Source organism: Balaenoptera musculus, chromosome X (genome assembly GCF_009873245.2).
Source record: "Balaenoptera musculus isolate JJ_BM4_2016_0621 chromosome X, mBalMus1.pri.v3, whole genome shotgun sequence".
NCBI classification, from domain to species: Eukaryota; Metazoa; Chordata; class Mammalia; order Artiodactyla; family Balaenopteridae; genus Balaenoptera; species Balaenoptera musculus.
Genome location: NC_045806.1, coordinates 91,697,789 through 91,720,762, shown reverse-complemented (window position 1 = coordinate 91,720,762; position 22,974 = coordinate 91,697,789). Strand labels below are relative to the sequence as shown.

Sequence of the window (22,974 nt, the reverse complement as noted above, 5' to 3'; positions counted from 1 at the left end):
ATTGGAAAAAGTACATTACTATGTCTCCTATCAGGTATCAGAGTGATCAAAGTCTGCAGAAACTCCTTTTGCTTTAGAACTGCTCTAAATGATTCTCTGAGAAGGCAGACTACCTGTTGATGTGCAGATGTGTAGTCTATCTGTAAATGAGCAGATTTTTACACATAGGCTGAAGAGATACACAACAAACCATCCTTACAACATATGATATCTTTAATTAAATTGATATTGGTGAGTTAAAAAACATTAAGTGAGAAGATGACAGCTAGGGAAATAAGGTATTCTTATGACTATTTATAATAAAATGTTTAAAATAAAAAAAGTAAGAAACATCAATTGGCCTTGTAATTGAAGAAAGAAGACTAAGTATTGTCTTCCCAGTTCTTGCACAAGCACAGCCCACAGGAGAATAATTCTTACATAAAAAGCACAGGGAAAAGAATTGTCAATTTTTTAAATATATTTTTGTTTCTCAAAATTATTTGGGAGAACTTTGCCCAGTCAGGGATGAGCAAAAACAAGATGTAAGAAACATCAAAGCTGGGGGCATCTAGTGTTAAGAGTGTCTTGGAGAATATAGCAAAAGAGAAATTACTTCATTAAATATTATAATTTGGTATGTAACATGTACATTTAAAATTCTGATTAAAGTGACTAAAAATGACCTATTTTTTTTTAAAAAGTCAAATAAGAACTTAGGGGATAAAATTCAAGTTATATTCACTCTCAGTAATAACTTGATGCGAGAATATAAATTCTCTCACTTTGATAAACATGGATATAAAATCTTGCTGTTTGTATTCTAGGTTTTCCTAAGTTTTCTGTAAAGAGTGATTCATGTCAGGTCACATCTAAATGACTCAACATTTTGAGCTAAAAGGCTGTTTACACAATATACACATTCTTTACTTACAGAGCAAAATAAGCTTAACACTTTTATATTAAAAAACTGGGATACAGTAGGATTAGTAGCACCATGAAAAATAATTCTTCCCCCAAACTGCAGTCTTTTATTTTACTCAGTGTGATTCTTCTCTTAATTGAATTTTTAACGTGCCATTTTAGTTACTGGGCAAAATATATAATCTTCATCTTCTAATCCTTGGAGAAAGTCATTCTGGACCCAAAAAGTAAATTCATTTCCTTATTTTGTTCGTAGAAAAATAATAGAGACCTTGCTCTGGCACATCGCTGAGGTACATTTGCATCTTCATGATTACTAGTCAGCATGTTCTCCTGGTCATATATAGTAGCACCATTGGTGGCAGCAGTGGTAAAGTTGGGGAGAGTGAGACATTGCATCCTGGGAAATTTATATATATATATCTATATATATATATCTATATAGATATATATATATGTATATCACATTTAAAAACACACAAGGAATTCTTCAAAATGTTATGTCCTCTTCATGCACACTTGACATCGACTAATACGTGTCCTCAAGTCCCCTGCTTTCAGCGTTTCTGACTGAGGTTTGCTGGGAAATAAGAAACAAGATTATCAGATTAGCCTTTTCTGGTATTTGGTTCAAATTCATATGTAAACATTCTCGTTGTGTTTCAGTAGCTCTTCTGATGACTTACTGGTTAACTTTTGAGCAATGCAATCTAACGCAATGACTGCTATAGCCTAAGAGTCATTAGTGGTCATAGGTATTTTTGTGACTCTCCTCCCTGCTGCCATTACCCTTGTCTATTTGTCTCTCCCTCTCTTTCTCTTATACATTTTTTTAATAGTCCTAGAACGAGAGGGATCTGGGCAATTGAGGATGAATAAATGATAATACATAACACATAACAATTACATAAAGATAATACATAAGAAAAATATTAATGATAACAAAAGAAGCAACATATAAAAATAAATTGAAATTGAAAAAAAAATCCAATAAGATAAAGTATCCTGAGGTACATGTATCATATGTGGTCTTACTCATTCAAACACTTGGATGAGAGCCTTGAAAACATCCTGGGAAAGGAGACTACTGGACTGGGGAAGGCAACACAGATTATTGCTTCAATTTCTGGGGTGGCTTCAGTTGCTCACTTGTTATTGAGCAGGTCACATAACCTTTCCTTGCTCTGTTTTGCTTCTGAAGAATTATTACCAAGCCATCTCAAACTACGTATACCTATTATTAGCCAAGTCTGCTTTTCTGACCTGAGTCTGGTATATGAGGAGAACAAGCAAGAATAAACGACATAGTCCTTTAAATTCCTAACATTTGTTGGGTATAAACCATCCATGAACTGCCTCTCTGTTCGCTAGCACCTCTGAAGGAAGCTTAGGACCTAAACTAAAGCCATAAGCACCTTACCTGAACATGTCTGACACATCTACAGTTGCCAGCCAAAAGCTGTAGGAGTTGGCATAATAGTTGCAGGTCCCCCGCCCATGACACTCAATGAAGGGAGCTGAACGAAACTCTTCCAAGCAGGAACCAGGGGAGGCCAGGGCTTGACCTGAGCCCTCTGCCCCTGCACTTGTGTGCTAGAAAAGACAAGGGAAAATGTGCCACAATACCCATGTGCCATGATACCCTAGTGAATATCCAAAGATATATGCTGAGCTGGGCCAAAAATTCAAAGCCAGTGAAGGAACTAGAGCCAGAGGTAACAGAACAGTATCCACACCAAAGGTATCCAACAAAAGAAACAGGCAGATTATGAAAATATGTTCCAGCAAATGTATGAGAGGGAACACAGTGCTTGGATAGAAGCTATATGAGGTTCAAGCTTCTTACTACATAAATGATAGGGATTCCTCATATTAGAAAGAAATGTAGATATGATGGACAGTCAGCTTTGATGACAAAGACAAGGCAGAGTGTTTCATACCATCATGAAGGAATAACCAATCCAGAGAGAATCCCATCCCTGAGGACAGCGGGGAATCTGGATGGTCTGACTGTGAACTGCAATCACCACGGCCGGAGCTTCACATACTGCACATCTGGTAAGGGAAAGGCAGAAGGAACACAATCTACAGAGTAAGCATATGGGAAATAGCAGTCCCTCTTCTTTGGAAGGCTTCCTGGTATAAAAGCCCATTAAGGTGTCTTCAGTGCTCAGAAAAAGAGGAGAAAAATGCACTTTGAGAATTGCTTTTGCATAAGCCCAGTCTCCCAATATACATAATAAAGTTATAAATGAAAAGTGTAAGCTTTTTTAAAAAGAAACTACAGAACCACTGCTATAGCATTTTCATTTTCTATTCTGCCCTAAATTTGTATCCATACTTGCTATAATCAATGTCATAATTACTATAAGAGTTTGGCTTAGTGTACTGCACATACTACTTGCTGTCAAAGTGCCCAACTGGAGGGGAGACATTTAGTAATGCTAAAACTGTGGTAAGAACAATGTCTAGTAAACTTAAAAAGACAAGAAACAGACACTTTCTTAATCCCCACCCATTATTTTTGGCCCAAAGGATATTTATTAACCATTTGGCCATATCTGTAGAAGTACAACATATCCAGAATGCTGGGCAAGTACCCAGGCACTTGGAGATGTGGCTTAAATCTATAAAATCAAGTAAAATACAGCTGAGTCTACCAAATCTTTAGTAAAGAGCATAAGGGTACCTTTTGAAATATGACTAAACCAATTTGGTAAAGTTTATCTACAAAATAGGGAATGCCTTTAGGGGATCTTTTATTCCCAAGAGTTGGGACTGACAAAAAAAATCACACACAAAAAAATGAATTCTCAAAGGATTAGGGCAAATATATTGAAAAGGGCACCATGAATTTGCTATTAAGAGAGGATGAACGAGGTTTAACCTTTATATTCAATGTCAAAGAAACTAGAGTTTCCAGTGATTCATCCTTTATGGTTACTAGACTCCTAGGTCAATTGGGTCATGATCAGAATGAAAATGGCAATATCTAACATGCCTAGGAGGTTGAGTTAAACTAGGGTTCTAATGTAGCAACACTCTAGGAAATCTCTATTAATGGTACCACCCTCCTCTTAGTTACTCATGCGCCAAGTCTCAGCTACCACTTTCTCCTTCCCATAGCTAATCATGCCAAATCTTATTTATTCTATTAATGTGATACATGTACCCTACTGAGAGTTCCAATCCACTCTTACCAGGACTACAGCGATATTCTCAACCTAACTGGTCTCTCTACCTCTGGACTATCCCCTTTGAAATCCATGTTATACATTGATGTTTCTGTAATCCTCCCTGAAATGTAGCTCAAAAACTCCAGATGTCCCCATTACATACCAAATAAATTCCAAACTAAAACCTAACATTGAAAGTCTTCTACAGTCCGGGTCCAAGCTAACTTTCCAATCTCTTCTCCCTCTGCAACTTTTAGAAACTACATTCTAGACATATCAATCTACAACCCATTCCAATGTTCTCTACCTAGTATGCCTTTCTCCCTTATAAACGCCTGTGTCTCAAGTCCTCTGCATCCTTCAAGGGCTAAGCAGTTCAAAACATATTTCTTCCATATAGTCATCTCAGATTTCTCTAGCTGGAATTAAATATCCCTTTCCCAATGCTTTCATAACACTTTACTGGATCTATTGCAGCACTTAGCCCAAGCCTGATATATATTAATTTACATATATTTGCCTAGTGACTAGACTGTGAGGTTTTTTTTGTATTTACACTAGTCTATCATGGGTCCTGGTCAAAAGTACATTCCCGATAAATATGGATCAAACTACATACTGCACTGAGTATTATAAAGGCACCTCTATTCTACCTAACCTGAGATGAATATGATCAGATTATTAGCTTTGGACTCATTTCTAACTAGCTAAACTAACTAGCTAAACTAACTGGAGATTGATAAAAATCAAAGGTATACCAGTGTCTCACCGACTAATGAATGGCTGGATGCTCTGGCCCTTCAGGGGCTCCATGCTCATTGGCATGGGCTCTGGGGTGGACAGCCAGTAAGAATAGTCATTTCTTGAAGCAAAGTTGCAAACATTATTGATGTTGCAGAACATGAAAGGCATGGTACTGAAGCGACGAAGGCAGCTGCCGGCCGTTCCTGGGAAGAAATGGGGAGAAAAAGAAAAAAAATGTCATGATGATTAGTTTCTTCTAACATACTAACAACCTTTCAAAGAGAAACTTTCCCCCATCTCTTAGATGATAAATACACTTTAATTCTTCAGTTATAAGATGCACATTTACTCATATTTTTACATCTCTAAAATCAGGATAGATCTTACAACTTATGTAGACATTTATTGTGGTAGCTTATTATATACTCCCCAACACTGTTTTTAAACTGGTGAGGCATCTTATAAACAATGGTGTCTTACGGAGAATATTGGGTAATTTATTGTAGACGAGTGAAAGGCACACACTGATTCCCTATAATATCATATCAGTATTTCCTCTCCAGGCTGTCCTCTCTTCTTCCAAGACATCCCCAGTATATGTCTTATGTGGGTTCACAATCTCTTTAAGCCTAGGGAAAACTGTAGTGTTGACTAATATGCACAGCAATCATGGACAGGTTTGCAGGTAAATAATACAAAGGAAAAAAGTAAATAAGGGAGAAAGGAAGAACGTAAGGGAAACAAAAAAGGAAAGGAACTAGAGTCTTTAAATTTCTGAGCTGGTAGGGGCAATAGAGGTTATCTCTACCAGCGATTAGGCCATTCTTTTCTCATTTACTCACAAAAGAATGATGAAGAATGATGTACCCCACTCACACATTTTTAAGCTGACATCTCAAATTTTTCATCAGAAGTTTAAATTGATACTGTGCCAGTTATTAAGTTATTGGTTACTGTCTCTTGGCTTCAAACCCACCCTTCTATACTTTGTAATACCGGAGCCTGGAATTTTGCAAACCACATTTCAACATTGCCAGCTGTCATCTGTAGTGTTTTGTGAATACTTATATTTAAAAACAAACTTTGACATCACTCTTTTAAATGTATCCAATGTAAGTATTTGAAACCTAACAATAAACCTTTTGAAAAGTGCATAAACTCATCTTTAATAACTGGAAATTATACAGTGCTCCTTTTGCATTTGGAAATTATATTTCCATTCCACTTCTCTCACACAGTTTTATCCTAATGTATTTTTTTTATTTTTGAAAGTCTTTTACTGATTATCCAATCATAGTTTTCTGAAACAAAAATTTAAAGTAACTTTTAAAAACTTCCTGTGACCCTAAAGCTTTACATGTTAAATATTTTATTTTGAATGGTCATCATCATAATAATTACTAATTCACATTGATCAAAAAGATAGTTTATTATAAATTTTGATAATTACTAAACGTTAAAAGAAAACTTTTATTGGAAATGCATTTCCTAATGAGATGGATTAGAAGTGAATTATAGAGCCTGAGTTGATGGAGACTTTAACAAAGCCATTACTTTGAATTGTTTCTCTGAATTTGCCCCCTAGAGGTTTTCATGTTTCAAGGCAATATGCCATTGTATGAGTCTTTTATAAAGTGGGAGGTGGGTGGTAGTGAAAGGGGATGTGGGAAACAAGATTATCCAAAGCACATACACAGGCAGTTCGACTTTAGGAGAAAGTACATATGAAAATTAAGGATTTGTAAACTAAGTCCTTTAAAATTATACATTGGAAATTCCTCATGTATCCAAAGGGGTATGCTTATCTCAGGCTGAAGGTGACTGATAAAAGACCAATAATTCTTAAAACTGGTAGACTGTCAGGATCACTGGGAATTTTTACATGATAGGTTTGGGATGGGCCCAGGAATCTTTTCAAAAGTTCCCCAGGTTGAAAATCATTGATTTACTGTAATTTATACTTTTTTCAGAAAAAAATGGCTCAGAGAGGTGAATGAGTTCAAAGTCACGTGAGAGCAAATAACAAAACTGACATAACTGAAAAACGAATGGGTTTAGAATTGGTAGGTGTTACAAATGAAACTATCTTCAAAATAGAAACAGACTCACAGACATAGAGAACAGACTTGTGGTTGCCAAGGGGTAGGGGGTTTGGGGAGGGTTGGACTGGGAGTCTGGAGTTAGTAGATGCAAACTATTACGTATAGAATGGATAAGCAACAAGGTCCTACTGTATATAGCACAGGGAACTATATTCGGTATCCTGAGATAAACCATAATGGAAAAGAATATAAAAAAGAATGCATATATATGTATAACTGAATCACTTTGCTGTACAGCAGAAATTAACACAACATTGTAAATCAACTATACTTCAATAAAAAAAAAAAGAACTGGTAGGTGTTGGAGTCAATTCTTATCTCCATCACTTTCTGAGTGTGTGGTTTTGAATAAGTCACTTAACCGCTTAGCCAGTTTGTGTGTGTGTGTGTGTGCGTGTGTGTGGGTGTGTATAGTGGAAAAATACTTGTCCTATATCATTCTCGATCATAGTTGTGAAAATCAAATTGGATAATGAATATGAAAGTACATTTTAATTATAAAGTAATTTAAAAATAAAACTAACATTACTAATCAGGGACAGAGATGGAAATATCCCTGGTCTCAGAAAGAAAAGGAAGATGTGCATAAAAGGAAGGCCCATAATGATGAGAACATGGGCGTTTGGTTGTATTTATGCTGTAGGCTACCCATGATGATGCAGAATTCTGGTTACAGTTTCTAAACATGCAAAGAGACTGTGATCTCATGAACTCTCCATGCCTCTATTAAAACTATAGACTAATGGTTCCTAGTATGCTTTCATTCTCCCAGACAGAACAGTTTTAGTATTCAGTGTGTTTCCTCCACTCTCTTTTTTATACACCATAATCCTTTCACTAATCCAGCAGAGACTATGTATTTACTTAATCAGGTGATTGTTTCCTTAACATCAAACCTATAACTATTCTTTGCTTAGCCATCAAGATATCTCCAGGTTGATCCTTGAGTGAGCTCTAGCATATAGACCCTGCAATCCAGTATCACACTTGGGATCTTGGGCCCTATCATGGCCTTCCTATGTCTGAGGCATAAGCTGTACCTGAGTCAGGGCCAGTTTATAGCCTCTATGTCTGAATACATACTATGATGGGTCTCATTTGACCAAATACACACATTTTGAAAAGTTATAGTGATATACAGGGTAAGAGATCCCATTTTTTCTTTGCATTACATTTGTGAATTTCATGATGTTCAAAAACTTCTAATGCTTTCTATTCACTTGATAGGTTAGGGATTTGAAGTTTATAAGCTTGATTACGGGTATAAGCTAAACTCTGACAGTAAAGAGAGAATGGACTAAAAGGAGAAAAAGTTTATGGGAGAAAAACTAGAGAAAATTATCTAAAAGATAAGAGTATTTTCACAATGAAGATTTGTCGATTCTAAAATTAGAAAAAGATGCTACATAAAGAAAGCAAAAGAGAGAAGGAAAAGTAGCAGAGGGAAGATGAAAAGGAGAAAAAGAGAAGTAGAAGAGAAAGAAGAAAGTTGTTGGGCAAACTCCTACTTTATTAGGCTCTTTAAAATGACCTGTGACGACTGGCTTCCATGTAGGTAGATGTTCCTGGCAGGTGTGGCCATGTGCCCTGGAACAGAGTGAGCACAGCAGACCCCCGGAGATCTCTGTTGCTGCAGAACTGTTTTCACAGAATGGCCCAGGTAAAGAGACTTCAGAAGGCCTCTTACTATGGAGACCCCAGAAACTGGAGACCTAGACTATCTTCTTAAATGTCTTTATGGAGGCAAAAGGGATAGTGATTTCTAAAATAGGCAGCCCCAGGTCAAACAATGGGGCCTCAAAATGAAAAGTCAGAATTCCAGAAAAAGAAATGTTAGGGATTTGGAAGAGGTCTTGAAAGTCATTCAGTCCAGCCTCATCCCATCAACAAAACTGCCTACCCTAGCATAGAGAAGATGCATGAGAACACATTAAATGAAGTGGATCCTATATGGAAATATGGTGCTTTGTATAGCTTTAAACCACTCTGATAACACTTTATAAAGCTAAGGCGTTTATTCATGAACTAGCAAAATTAAGCAATGACCTTACTTTCTTTGATCTAGAAACCGAGATTCTCTTCAGCGCTTATCTTTAACTTGATAAAGACCAGTGTCAGAAAAGAGGAAACTATCTCCCATGAGTTATGAAAACTGCCCACTTAAGCAGCTGCTATACTGTAGAGAGCCCAGATAATCTGTTTCCTCAATAACTAAGCTAACAAAAGTACACATGGCCCTTTCCAAATGCCTTGCTTTAGGCCAAGAATTGTACCTCACACTAGCTAATTAATGCTTTTAGTTTAAAGTTAAATATTATTTATTTAAAACTTATAGTGAATATATTCAGCTGCCCTTGACATGATCTTCAGTTTGGAAGCCCCAAAAGAATAGAGAGAGACACTTTGGCCAAGGCTACTCTAGAACCCAATAAGATTTTCAAAACAAAAACAAAATGCATAGTAAGAAATAAGATGCTGATTATCTCACCCAAGTCTTGACCATGAGCTCTTTTATTTCCTTGTACATACAGAAGAGAAAAGCCTTCATAAACCTGGATAGTTCCCTGTGGGCATTGTGGTGCATCTGTTGTCTGGCTGTGACGTGTGATGAGAAATCCATGGGCAACAGGGGAGGTTCCAGGGGGACCTGGGGGACCTTGCAATCCATCTGGCCCGGGGGGACCATCCAAACCACGGATACCTATTTCCAAAGAATCATCAGTACACAAATTAAGTAAGTTCTGATTCACTGTTATGGCTATCGACACAACATTGTGATCTTGTTTGATTAGTTAATATTTATAGAATGTCTACAAAGGCATTGTCAGATATCATGGATTTGGAGATAAATAAAATACAGTCTCTGCCCTCAAAGAGATTTCAATGTATTCTTTTTCTTCTGAAATTGGCTGATGACATTAGGCACTAAATAAATACTGAGTGAATGGAACATTAGACGGGAAAAAGTGATGCTTATTTGGGGGGTTTGTGTTATCTAGTCTCTTGCTGTACTAAAGGAGTGCAAACCCCATGACGAAATTTCAGCCTGCCGTTTTGTTCATCAACGAGAAAGGAAGGGTGTAGCTGCCATCAACCTGCCAGCTTCAGTGCTGATAAGCATTTTCCTTTGAATCTGTCTGGGGAATTATTCTCACGCATACCTTTTTGTTTAGAGAATAGGCAGGGTGCTCTAAGGAAACTTTTCAAAATGTCTAATTTCAATCTACCACTGGTTCCCATTCTCCATTTGGCCACTCGACTGGAGCTGATTTAAAAAATTTCTCTATTTACAGGCCTTTGGCCACCGTGTGTATAGATTTTCATTTGGGGGAATTTCACAGCAACGCCCACATATGTGATGAAGATGGCACTAACTTGCTTCTTCCCTAGAAATACAGTTAATGAAACAGGAGGGTGTTGGTTCTAGGAGCAATATAGTTATCACCAATCTGCCTTGTTGCCGCTGCTAGTTTTTACCAATACAAACCTTTATGTTTATATTATTTAGAGTTATATTTATATTACGTAAAGTTGTTAAAACATATTGAGGGACTTCCCTGGTGGCGCAGTGGTTAAGAATCCGCCTGCCAATGCAGGGGACACGGGTTCGAGCCCTGGTCCGGGAAGATCCCACATGCCGTGGAGCAACTAAGCCCGTGCACCACAACTACTGAGCCTGTGCTCTAGAGCCTGCGAGCCACAATGACTGAGCCCGCGTGCCACAACTACTGAGTCCACGTGCCACAACTCCTGAAGCCCACGCGCCTAGAGCCCGGGCTCCGCAACAAGAGAAGCCACCGCAATGAGAAGACCACACACCACAACGAAGAGTAGCCCCCGCTCGCCGCAACTAGAGAAAGCCCACGCGTAGCAACGAAGACCCAACGCAGCCAAAAATAAATAAATAAAATAAATAAATTTATTCAAAAAATATTGAAAATTATCAGAACAGTTAAGTACAGTGAGTACCTGGAAAATCCTCATTTTGAGGAAAAGCTGGGTTTTCCAGTGCTCTAAACACATAAATAAAAACCACCTTTCTATGCTTCTCTTATACTGGCACATCTGTGTCATCCCATTTTTCCCAAGCAATAGACTCCCCACCTAGCTATGCTCTCTCAAGAGGAGGCTCTCACAGCTTCAGTCGGAGGCCGTATGTCCAGAGGTCCCCCAGACTTAAAAACTAGTAGCAGCAGCACGTCTCACCTGGCTGGCCTGGTAAACCTGGGTCTCCTTTGTGCCCTCCTGCACCATCAAAGCCAGGGAGTCCGTTGCGTCCAGGATCTCCTGGAGGGCCAATTGGACCTACAGGAAAATGAAGTAGGGTTTTCAAATGTGGGTAGAATAAATCCACATCCAGATAGATTTGGGACACTTAGGTCCTCGAGTGTCACTGAATTCATAATCTGGTTTCGTCTTTAATTCAGATAAACGAAGGAACAGCTCAAGCCCAGGACAAAAGAAGCAGACAAGGATTTAGCTTTAATTTTAAACAATTCATTTGCCTCCATGGAGATTTCCATAATACGGCAGTTGTGTTCTCCTTGCCTTCAGAACAAGATAGAGTGCAAGGCCAACTTTTATTATATATCTCACCATAGGCAAGGCTGTTACTGCCTGGTACACTTTATTTATGAAAAGACTGCTATTAAGCCACCTGATAAAACAGAAAGACTGAAGTTAGTTTCTAGCTTTCTTTTTAATCAAAGTTGGCTGCAAGCATAGAGTTAAGTGGCCAACTAGATAGGATTTAGTTTAAAAATCAGGAGGCCTCACAGTGGGGAACTGATAGCCCACCAAATCAGCCTTCTATCCTTCTTGTGGTTGGGATAGAGAAAGCACCATATCTTAAATGCATATGAATTTCATTACAGAGATTTTAACAACATTAACCTAATCATTCAAGTTAGGATAGCCAGAGGAGTTGAAAGAAATTGGACTGGGCCTAAAAGAAATTAGGGCATGAGAAGTGAACATTTTCAAGAAAAAAAGGAAATGGAACCTGGTGGTCTGGTATTCTACTAGTTGCTGAGACTCCTATTGTCAGAGACAAACTCTAACAAGTGAAAGAAGAATGAGGGAAATGTTTTCAAATACATAAGGCTTAAAAAGATGATCTACAAAGGTACCTGGTAAACCTTGAGGTCCTGGTAGTCCTGGTAGACCTTTTAATCCAGGCTGGCCTGGAACCCCTGGTGGACCAGCGTCTCCTTTGATTACAATACTCTGTCCTGAAGGACCAGGTAATCCAGGGGGACCTAAGAGGCAAAGCACGTAAAGTTGAAGGTAGGGAAGAGAAAGGTCGGAAAGAATGGATGCCAAAGTAACCTCAGATCAGAATAAGAATTGGTTTGAGAGAAACAAGTTACATGTATTGGAATTTGCTATGTCCAACAGAAATCTGTTTGGGAAAATTATCATTATCTCACCCAAAAGCCTGAAAAAATAAATAATTTTCTTAGGGTCCATGGACAAATTAGGCATATTGTCTCAATTTTCAAGCCTTGAATCATGACTCGGTTACAAGAAGGTCTAATCCACTGCAAATCTGTGAACACTGGTGTCAAGGTTAGACAATTCTACTTGCTGTAGAGTCCATTCTGATTGTGACATCATTTGCAGTTCTTGTTTGTTGTGCTTGTCAAGGGACCCACTGAACTAACTAGTAAAGGAATTTAGTAGATGCTCTGTTTCACAGTTTACAGGAAACCTCTTTAAGTCTCTCAGCAAAAAGAACTCTTTTCATATTAAAAATATACAAACATACTTATGTGACTTGCTCTTGTGATCTATTCAAGTGAATACGGGAAAGTTAGTATAAAGGTCAATAAAAATCTCATTGAAGCATTCTTGTTGGTCCTGCATCTACCTTAAACTTAAAAGGTCTGCTCCTGATGTTACTTTATTGAAATAGAGAGCTTGAGAAGATTAGTTAATAGAGGGAGAGTCCTGCCTATTTCCCCTCAGTTGTTGGGGACTGAGACTCTGAAAGTTTTGGTTGAAAGGCAGAATGCAAACTTTCAAATTCTTCAATGAGTTTAAGTATCAGGTATAACTAGCTCCAGAAATAACTCTTACCTGGGGGGCCAATAAGTCCTGGATCCCCCTCAGGGCCGGTTGAACCAGGTTCTCCACTGGGTCCTTTCATGCCTGCAAAGAAGGTACACACAATTGCACAGCAAAGCAACAGGGCCACAGCCTTTACCCAGCCAAATCAGAAAATGGGTGTCTTCTCCCAAAGGAGTTTAATGTAAAGGGGGAAACTTCCAAACACCCCTTCAAATACCTGGAAATCCTGGAACACCAGGGAGACCAGGATCTCCTTTCATTCCATTGAGACCTGGCCGGCCAGGATTACCCTGAATAAATAAAATCATTAATTTTAGAAAAAAGTTGGGGGGAGGGAAGGAAGTGAGGGCATAGGTGGTGATTTGTAGCACTGGCTCTAGAGTCAGACTCCCAGGATTCAAAACCCAATTCACCTCTTATTAGCTTGTGTGACCTTGAGTTGATTGTTTAACCTCTTTGATGCATCATTTTCTCACCTCTAACATACAGAAAATAATAGTATCTACTCCATGAAGTTGTTGTGAGGATTACATGAGATCATTCATATTAAGTACTTAGAAAACTGATTGGCATATGATGTATACTTAATAAGTTTAGTTATTATTTTATTATCGTTAACAAAGGCACTTCTTTTTTAGTGTAGCCCTGATGTGCTAAGTGTGTGAATTAGAATCTAAGAAATGATAAAGTCTGAAAGACTAAGCAAAAAAATATAGTGGGCTTATTAATTAATTGGGTTTGAGGACCAGGAAAACTATGGGAAGAAGAAGAGTTGAAAATAACTCTAGAATGGATCTAAAGGGAAAATAAGTGTGGAACGATGAAGCTCTTATTAGCAGTAATGAAAAAGAGGCAAGGCTGGAACATCTTATGCCCAAACGTAAGAAAGAACTTTAAAACGGGGAGGCATGTCAGAAAGTCACAGGATCCAGCTTGAAGGGGTTCCCAAATCTACGACAGGTTGAGCATCAAAATAAGTAATGATAGAATAAAAATTATGAATCATTGAAGAGAATGAGAATTTGTGAGTCCATAATGATAACAAATAGACAGTAAATAGCAGAGAAGGGAGGCTCTTGCTTACAGTAGGGCTGAGTGGTATATGTGGAGGTAGTTGCCACTATCACAGTATTGAACAGTTGAGGCAAAAATCATAAATAGATATTATATCTAGGGAGAAATTTTGATGTGGAATAGTATATATATTTGCAGTATCTTAATGTGTCTTCCTGTAGTTTTGCTTATTAGTTACAAGGGGAAGAATAGTAACCATGCAGTGGAGAAACGAGGTAACAACTTGATGGGAAGATCAAAATTAAGATAACTAGTGAAGGGCAGATGAACATCATGGGTCTCCGTATCTGAGAACACACCACTCATGGAGTATTCCATCTGGGGATGCATAACCTGAATCTAATTATGAAGAAAGAGCAGACAAAAGAAGAAACATTCTTTTTTTTTTTTTTTTTTAATGGGAACGGGCTACATTTCTTCAAAAATGTCAAGGTTATGAAAGAAAGAAATAGGTTTAGAAACTGTTTCAGATTGAGGGAGAATAAAGAGATATAACAGTTAAATGCAATGCATGGTTTGGTCTGGATCCTATTTTGGAGGAGGAAAAATGCTATAAAGGCTATTACTAAGTCAATTGATACAATTAGAACATGTGGGCAGAAATAAAAATGTTACATCAATGCTCAATTTCCTGAAGTTGAGAACTGTACTATGGTGATATAAAAGAATATATTTAATTTTAGGAAATATTACACACTGAAGTATTTAGTGATAAAGGGACATGATAGATACAACTTATTCTCAAATATTTCAGAAAAAAATACATAATTATACACACACACGCATACACACACAACATACATACAGAGAGCAAATGGGGTAAGACATTAACAATTGGTTCATCTGGGTAAATGCGGGTTTTCACCATTCTTGCAATTTTCCTGTAAGTTTAACATTATTTCCAAACAAAAATTAGAAAGGTGCAAATGTAAGAACTTGCATGAAAGAAAATGAATAGAACTCGACAATACCAGATTTATAAAATGTTGGTATCAGACAGTAGTCTTGAATCAGGCATAGTGACATGTGAACTGGAAGGACATGGGAAATGAATGAGGTAGGAAGTGAGTAGAGAATGAATAAAGAGCAGATTAAAATTTTAAGTCTAGATGTCTAGAAGAATAGTGATAACAGGAAAAAATGGTTAGTTGTTGGAAAGCTTTAAGGACAATTTCTTTAGATATTTTTTTTCTGCAATAAAGCAGCCATCAGAGTTAAAAGACTGAGCCCAGACTCTGTTGGCTGCAAAATCTAACAACAATCCTCCTGAATGAAGGAAGGAAGCTTTGAGGATCCATAAAGAAGTATGTGACTTTCTGGGTCGCTCAAACCAAGGTGGAAAACACATGAACACAGACGTGGGGATATGCTATTATTCTCTTTTTACAGGTAAAGACAGAAACGCAAAGTGTCTGTCTGCCTTCCTCATAGACACAAAGTAGAAGTGTACAGAGGAGCTGAAATCTGACCCTAACTCCACCTAATTTCAAAGTCTAAAATATCCCCACACTCACCATGATTACTTCTCTATGGAAGGACTACTCCTCCACATGCAATGCTCTCATATATATATAGCTTAGTCAAGAGCTTTGACCAGTAAATGCTAATTAAAATAATGCAATTTGGAATTCTCATTTGGAATGCAAGCACCCACACCCCTTTCTCATCAAATACTCCCATTTCCTACCTGGAGTCCTGGTGGTCCTTGATCTCCTTTCAAACCAGACAAACCAGGTTGCCCAGGTTGGCCTGGGTTTCCTCTCTCTCCTTTAATGCCCCCAATTCCAGGGAGACCCCGGGGACCTTCTGGACCTGGTAGACCTTGATAATGCACAACAAATAATCACATTTCAGTATAACATAAGAATAGCATAAAAGTCAGGCTTTTAAATTATCCAAATACTATTAGTCATCTAAATACTATTAGTTTGCAGAATAAAATCCAGACTACATTAAATATATAGATCCATGCTGACTCTCTAATGTAAACTGGGCTGGGTTCTTTTTGTTATTAACACTGGTTTGCAGACTCTTTTAGTTTGTATTTTATTATATTTTTAATCCAATAAGCTCATATCTAAAGGAAGGACTTTGGACATTATAATAAAGATTGCTTCTGTAACCCCTAACTAAGTGTTTAAGTGAACCAAAAGAGACACCATAGGGCACTCTTCTCAAATTGGAAATGCATCAGAATACCCAGGAGGGCTTGTTAAAATAGATTCCTGGGTCTAACCCCAGAGTTCTGAATTTTGTTAGGCTGGAGAGGGGCCCAAGAATTTGCATTCTAACAAATGCCCTGCAGATAAAGTAGTGTCCTGTAGCTAAAGTTGCTGGTTCATGACCACACTTTGTAGCGCAATCAGGGATTCAAACCATTTGTCTTATTGTGATTAAAATAAAATTGCTTTACCTGGAAGTAGTTACTTTTATTCAGCTTGTATTACTATGTAATTAAGATAGTTATTTAAGCAAACTAATTGTTTAATTTCATTTTGGTGATATGCTTAATACATGGGAATATTTTAGTGTCAGAAAGTTATTGATTCAATATAGTACTTTTGAATTTATTTTAAAAATGTTTTTGCATTATTTACATTTTAAATACTTCTGAAGAAAAATAAAGGATTTGGCATATAACTTCTGAATAAATAAAGTAATTTAAAAGGGGATTTGGTAAGCTCTTCCCTTATACTGTGTTTTAAACTTTTCTTTCTAAATAAAGATACTAGGTCCATTAAGCAACCAAGAAGATCTTATAAATGGCCACATTTTTTCTCACTAGGTGGGAAATAGCTGTTACTTGCCTGCAGAGCGCTAAGCAATAGCTGAGGTGGAGACTAAGTAGTCCTGCCTTAAGAAAATAATTACGAAGCCCCAAATAATGAACAGCAACTAGTGAGCACTTATACCTTCTCTCCTCCAGTAACCTTAGTTTTTCATTGGTTTCAACAAAAAAGGAAAATAGGTAGGGATTATTTTTGAAGGAAATAACATAGGCATATGAATTTAGAATACTGAGTTCATGCTTACAATATGCACAAAAGGTCACATTTTTGATCCTATCCTTTCCAATACTCGTATGACCCAGAATCAATGGTTACAGGCTAACAAGGCAGCATGGTATAGGGATTACGAAGGCCGGACTCTGGAGCTAGAATGCTGGGTTGGAATCCCAGCTCCATTAATCATTAGCTGTTTGACCTCAGTAAGTTTATTAACCATCTTAGCCTCAATTTCCTCTCCTTTAAAATGGAAATAAGAATAGTACCTACCTTATCAGGTTGTTCCAAGAATTAAATAAGATAATATATGTAAACACAGTGCCTGGCACATAGTAAGAATTATATAAGAAGTTTTAAACAATTATTATTATTACTAGTATTATCTTCATTATTAGTAAAACTGAAGGTGAGAACATATCTTTAAAATATAAACCTGTTTTTAATCTTTCGGCTATATCTATGTGATTTCATAATATAACAGTGTTCTATCTGTCACATGAGAAAGAGGAAGCAGGTTCACAACAGTACAACAATCATTTTATCTTTAAACAGGTTTAATCATATAGTCACCCTAGCCCAGCAATCAGATAGACACACTCAGAAGTTCCCTTCCCAATCATAAAGAAAGGGTTGGGGTACTTTGAACTTAAACAAATTAAAAATAACTTCTGAGTTCAAACCCCTTGATAGGGTTTTCTAAGAAAAATTGTTAGTCTCATCCATATGTGTAATTTGGACTAGAAATCAGGTAGCAAATCAGGTTATTAAGAGAAAAGTAAACTATCTGTGAATCAGCCTAACAATAACTAGGGTAAGATTAAGAGGAAGAAAAAAAGAAACATTTTACACCCCGGCTTCCCCAGTTTGAAAAGTAAACAGAACATTGTTATCATTTGGAAACAAAGTAGGCATATTTTGGGCATTGCTCTGTTTGCAATTAAAAGGAGATTTGGGGAAATTTACATGTTATTAACTCAGACCTCTTGTTCTAGAGTCTCTCAAAGTTAAATTACTGATTTTCTAATGATACAAGATTTATTTTAACAATACTCAATAGTTAGCCTCTTCCATTACTGAAAGTAGCCATGAAAACACAGATCTGATCAATCTCAAGCAACAAAAATTCAAGAAAATAAAATCAATATACAGAGGTTACAAATGGGCCAGATGCCTGCCTAAATATCTTAATTCAGTCTTAAAGATAAAAATAAGTGTACTTCCACTTAAAATTCAATATGTTTCTATGTATGAATTACCTATTATAAATAATTGAAACCACAAAGACCTAATGTCATTTCAAACTTGATTATAAACAAGTCACATTACCTTCACCAAAATGTTAAATACCAGAGCAGGTAGTATTTGAGGATAACAGCACTCTTCAATGACTTCTGAATTATAGCAAAAAAAGTGCATTTCTCTTGTCACACATACAAAGCATTAAAAAAAAAAAAAAAAAAGAATTGACCAGTGAAGAGTCTAACCTTGAAAACCTGGGAAGATCAGAGTTCACCAAAGCCCAAAGATCGATGTTAGCAGTATCAGACATCACACAGTACAAAATAAGATTATGAGTTAGAAGTGGTTCACATTATAGCACAAGTTAAACAATAATCCTCTTTGCCAGCATTTCTTATACCTACAGCGTAATCAGTATGCAAACAGAACCCTACAGGAGTATAGAGAGCCAAATATTTTAAAATAGAGCTTATTCTAGAAAATAAGCTGCCAATTTTCATTAATGCAAAAAATGCAAAACTCTACTGAAGACATGTTAACACTGCTACAGTGGCTTTCCAAAAGTTAGCACCTTCAAAACATTAAAGTTGGAAAGGTAGTACCACTTCACTGATAGCCTTCTATTCCTCTGGGTAAAACTTTTGGGTAAAAGTTTATCTTGGCCTCTGCCATTCTTTAGTAAAAACATGAGGTGCAAATTTATTGGTGTGTGCAGGCTGCTCCAAGGAGCTACAGTTAAATTGAAAGGCCTTATTAGGCAAATATACAAAGATCATAGGTGACCAAATAGAGAAATTAAAACACGAGTACACAATGGCCATTACCAACTGTACTTCTGTTTGTCTTCTTTGAAAATCATTCCATGAAGCCAGATTGTGATTTTTTAAAATAATCCATCAAGAGGCGTTCTTCTGTGCATTATTACTTGTAATAAGTTACTCAAAGACAAAAAGCCAATATATGTTTGCTCACTATTGAACTCGGATTTTCCAAAGATATGAAGACCATCAGTGAAGGGGCACTTCAAAATATTTTGGCATGCAATATCCCACCCCAAACCACAGAAAATATCACATTTACTTTATATTATTCAATGCACATATTAAAATAGGCTATTAACTATTAAAAGAAGGATCATTAAACAAAAAGATAAAAAGCCTACAAACAGGACAACCCTTGGTTAATGTTAATTGACTATAAACACAATTTCCTTTTCTTACAAGTCCTGCTATGATTTATAAGCACTGAGGTTAGCAGAGAGAATAAATTGTGCTAGAGCACTGAATCCTAGGAATCAGAAGACCTAGGATTTATTCTTGGCTCTACTACTTATATCTATGGGATTCTGGGTAATTCAATCTCTCTGAGCTTGTTTTCTCACCCACATAATGGGAATAGTGTTGTCTGCCCTAACCTCCTTCAGAGTTGTTTTAAAGATCAAATTCATTTTTAAAAACGTTGACCTGATATCTGCCATGTGCAAGATGCTACAGGGAACGCAAAGATTAGCTAGACCCAAACTCTGCCTTCAAGGAGCTTATAATGAAAGTATGTTACATGATATAAATGGTAGCATGTCATATAAGTATAAAACATTGCTATTACTACGTAGTAATAAAACTTTTAAAGCATTTGACAATTTGAAATTCAGGAGGCCAAAAATCAGCTTCTGTTTGTTTAAATGGTTTCTAAATCACATACAGCAAACTGACTCAAGACAACCCTTTGAGCAGAGTCTGGCAACACAATTAGCTAGATAAATTAGAATTCCTACCAAAGATAATTCAGAGTTTGAGTAAAGACATTTTATATATGTGTTTGATATAGAAGGAACAAAACAAGAGCTCTTAGAAAAATGTGTCATTGAACTATATGATATTTCAGTCTGAGTAAGTAACAAGGAAAACATCAGATCATATCATAGCAAAACTTCTAAGACTTTAATTTCTAAAAGGTAACATTTTAATGAGTTATATGCCAAGTCAATTTTGTACATGAGGCTCTCAATCCATTATTTCTCAAATGATCTAACAAAGTTTAACTGAAAAACAAAAATCTCAAGTCTTGTATATACGTGGTAATAACTAAAGATAAGCTGATGAATTGATTGGTAAATTTTAAATCCAGTTTCCACTTAAGGTTGTAGTCTTCAACTGTTGCAAAGAAGAGAACACTGCAGATACCAGGTTCCAATAACTATGTAATTTAGAGTACATCTGGTAAATAAGTTGTCAAATCGGTTTTAAAGTAATGTGGCTACTTTCCTTTTTCTTCTTTGAATATATTCTAGTGTCTCAGAAGAAAACAATATTCTAGCTGACAGTAAAGTCTGGAAGTGATCAAGGCAGCAGACTTCTATGTAAGTCAGATAGGGCAGGACTCAAAATTACTTCAAGGAATACCCTAGTCTTCTCTTTATCTTGGCAATAGTTAAATAGCATGTGTTTGTCTTAATCTTTTTGATGACATCCATTTAGGAAAAACACAAGAAGCAGTTAGTAGGGGTTGATGGAGCTTTTAAGTTAACAGAAAACAAGAAAGTGAAGTCAAGGCCCAGTCTGCTATCTATAAGAGTCTCCTAAAATGGCAGAAGCAGCTTTGCTCCAACACTTATCATATTTATAACTAGAATAAGAGGCCAGATCATAAGCATCAAGCTATATAACTACCTTTGTGGAAAGATGATACGTGTTACTAGTAGAACAGACACTTAACGGAGTACTGGAGAGCCCCAAGTCAGACTCCCAGCTATGCCAGTAACTAACAATATGACCTTGAACAAGCTTATTAATCTCTTTGGGCCTTAGTTTTCTCACCTGTGACTAAACTTTAGACAGGTTCCTCTGAGCCCTCTTCTCAACTAGGCCTCACCCCTTGGGCCCTGGCCTTGGTCTGTTGAGTCCAGTTTTAGCAAGAATCCTGCTAAGTCAGTTTAGGGAGAGCCTCCCCACCCTTGATATCTGATCAAGTTCCTCATTCCTTATCCTGATGTCTAAGTCCTTGGACTGCCTTTAGCGAGAACTCTAAAAAGCCAGTTTAGCAAGAATCTGCTTACCCTTGATGTCTCCTTTTAGTAATTTTTCATCCACTGACTCCTTCACTCTGCTAGTGGACTATAAATCTCCATTTGACTTTGTTGTACTCAGAGCTGAGCTCAGTCTCTCTCTCCTATTGCAATAGTCTCTCCCCTAATGCAATAGTCTTGAATAAAATCTGTCTTGCTATCATCAAGTGTCTCATGAATACCTCTTTGACAAATGTAAAAATTAGGTCCTTCTAAATCGATAATCTATGGTTATATGAAATAATGGGTTTGTGGGGGAGTAATAAACCAGGGAATCGATTCACACAGAGATAGATGGCTTCCTAAAAAGAATCTTGAAAAATTATGAATTTTAAAATCATAAGAAGAGAAAATTTCCTGCCATTTCCAATAGCCAGAACTCAGGATTATACTTCTTCCCGTTTTAGTTCCTCCTTAGAAATTTGAAAAGGGCTATTTATCTTGAAAAATAATAAACACACTCAGATATTTGTGGTTCTTTTTACTCCTGATTAGGTGAACATCTTTTAATATGAATCAGCAGTTTTCTAATGGGCAGCTCTTGGTAACTGTTCTTGGGTGTGTACTTTTTATATGTATAGGATGAAAATAAGATTAAGAGGTTTCTAATCTGTGCTGGTTGCACTGACTTTTTTTTTACTCTGTGCCTATTAGTCCATTTACATAGCAGTAGAATTTAGAACTTTGTGACAAACCAAAATGTGAAGATGCGGTGGTTTGAAAAATTACAAGAGGTATGGCTCATCAAGAATTGCATATTTGCAGTATCTGATAATACATATTATTGTTTAAAAAGAATGTCTTTTTGAAGAATAGTTCAATTTCATTTACATTAACAGATACGAGGCAAAAATAGGAAATACACTCTAAAGGTAAACGTAAAATAGTATACAATATACTTTTGAGTACTAAAATTTTTCAACTAAAAATGACATAAATATATGAATTTTAAAATGATAAATCAGTTTTCCTAATTAGGTAATTTTTAGTTATTCCAATAGACAGAAAAACTGGACTCTGCAAGTTCCTGACAACTTTCAGAGATAGATCAACACGTAAGAATTGAATTGGCATATATGCTCTTAAAATATATTCAAACACTTGAAAATATTAGGTACAGGTGTATATACACCTATATACACACATATACATACACTATATATGTGTATATAAATAATATACACATACATATATATATAAAAATATAAGAAAAGTTTCATACTTCATGCAGATACTACTTTGGAGTTAAGGAGCTAACCTGTAGGACCTGGATAGGGATCAAAGTTCACCAAGGCCCAATGTCATCATTAACAAAAAGGAAAAATATCAAAATTGTTAGAAATATCAAGAAACTAAAGCATTACACTAACTTCTTTCAAGTTAAACTTTAATTCAATAAAAGAATACTCTGCAAGCTCATATTCATGCATCTGTATATAAACCAAATTATCACCACTTCACATCAACACTAAAATAAAAACAGCACATGTGACATATTATGAAAGACCAAAAATCATTTTTATAATAATTATTACTATGAGTGCAGACAACAACAATCAATTCTAAAAGCAACTGGGTTTAAAATTCCACTTTAATTT

The 22,974-nt window shown here is 36.5% G+C and overlaps 1 protein-coding gene across 3 annotated transcripts in view; it reads right to left on the bottom strand.

The window, feature by feature from the left end:
- Positions 1-244: 244 nt before the first annotated feature.
- COL4A5 (collagen type IV alpha 5 chain) overlaps positions 245-22,974 on the bottom strand; it is a 238,244-nt gene continuing 215,514 nt past the window's right edge. For 2 of the 3 annotated variants that reach the window (XM_036840904.1, XM_036840905.1), the window contains 12 exons: positions 22,635-22,643; positions 18,558-18,566; positions 15,756-15,889; positions 13,212-13,284; positions 13,004-13,075; positions 12,055-12,183; positions 11,132-11,230; positions 9,414-9,626; positions 4,849-5,026; positions 2,844-2,958; positions 2,324-2,496; positions 245-1,483 (listed from right to left, as the gene is read on the bottom strand). In XM_036840904.1, the coding sequence (XP_036696799.1) occupies positions 1,402-1,483; positions 2,324-2,496; positions 2,844-2,958; positions 4,849-5,026; positions 9,414-9,626; positions 11,132-11,230; positions 12,055-12,183; positions 13,004-13,075; positions 13,212-13,284; positions 15,756-15,889; positions 18,558-18,566; positions 22,635-22,643 (1,286 nt within the window). In that variant the 3' untranslated portion in view covers positions 245-1,401. The remainder of the gene's footprint in view (positions 1,484-2,323; positions 2,497-2,843; positions 2,959-4,848; positions 5,027-9,413; positions 9,627-11,131; positions 11,231-12,054; positions 12,184-13,003; positions 13,076-13,211; positions 13,285-15,755; positions 15,890-18,557; positions 18,567-22,634; positions 22,644-22,974) is intronic. The other variant, XM_036840906.1, reaches the window with a different exon arrangement.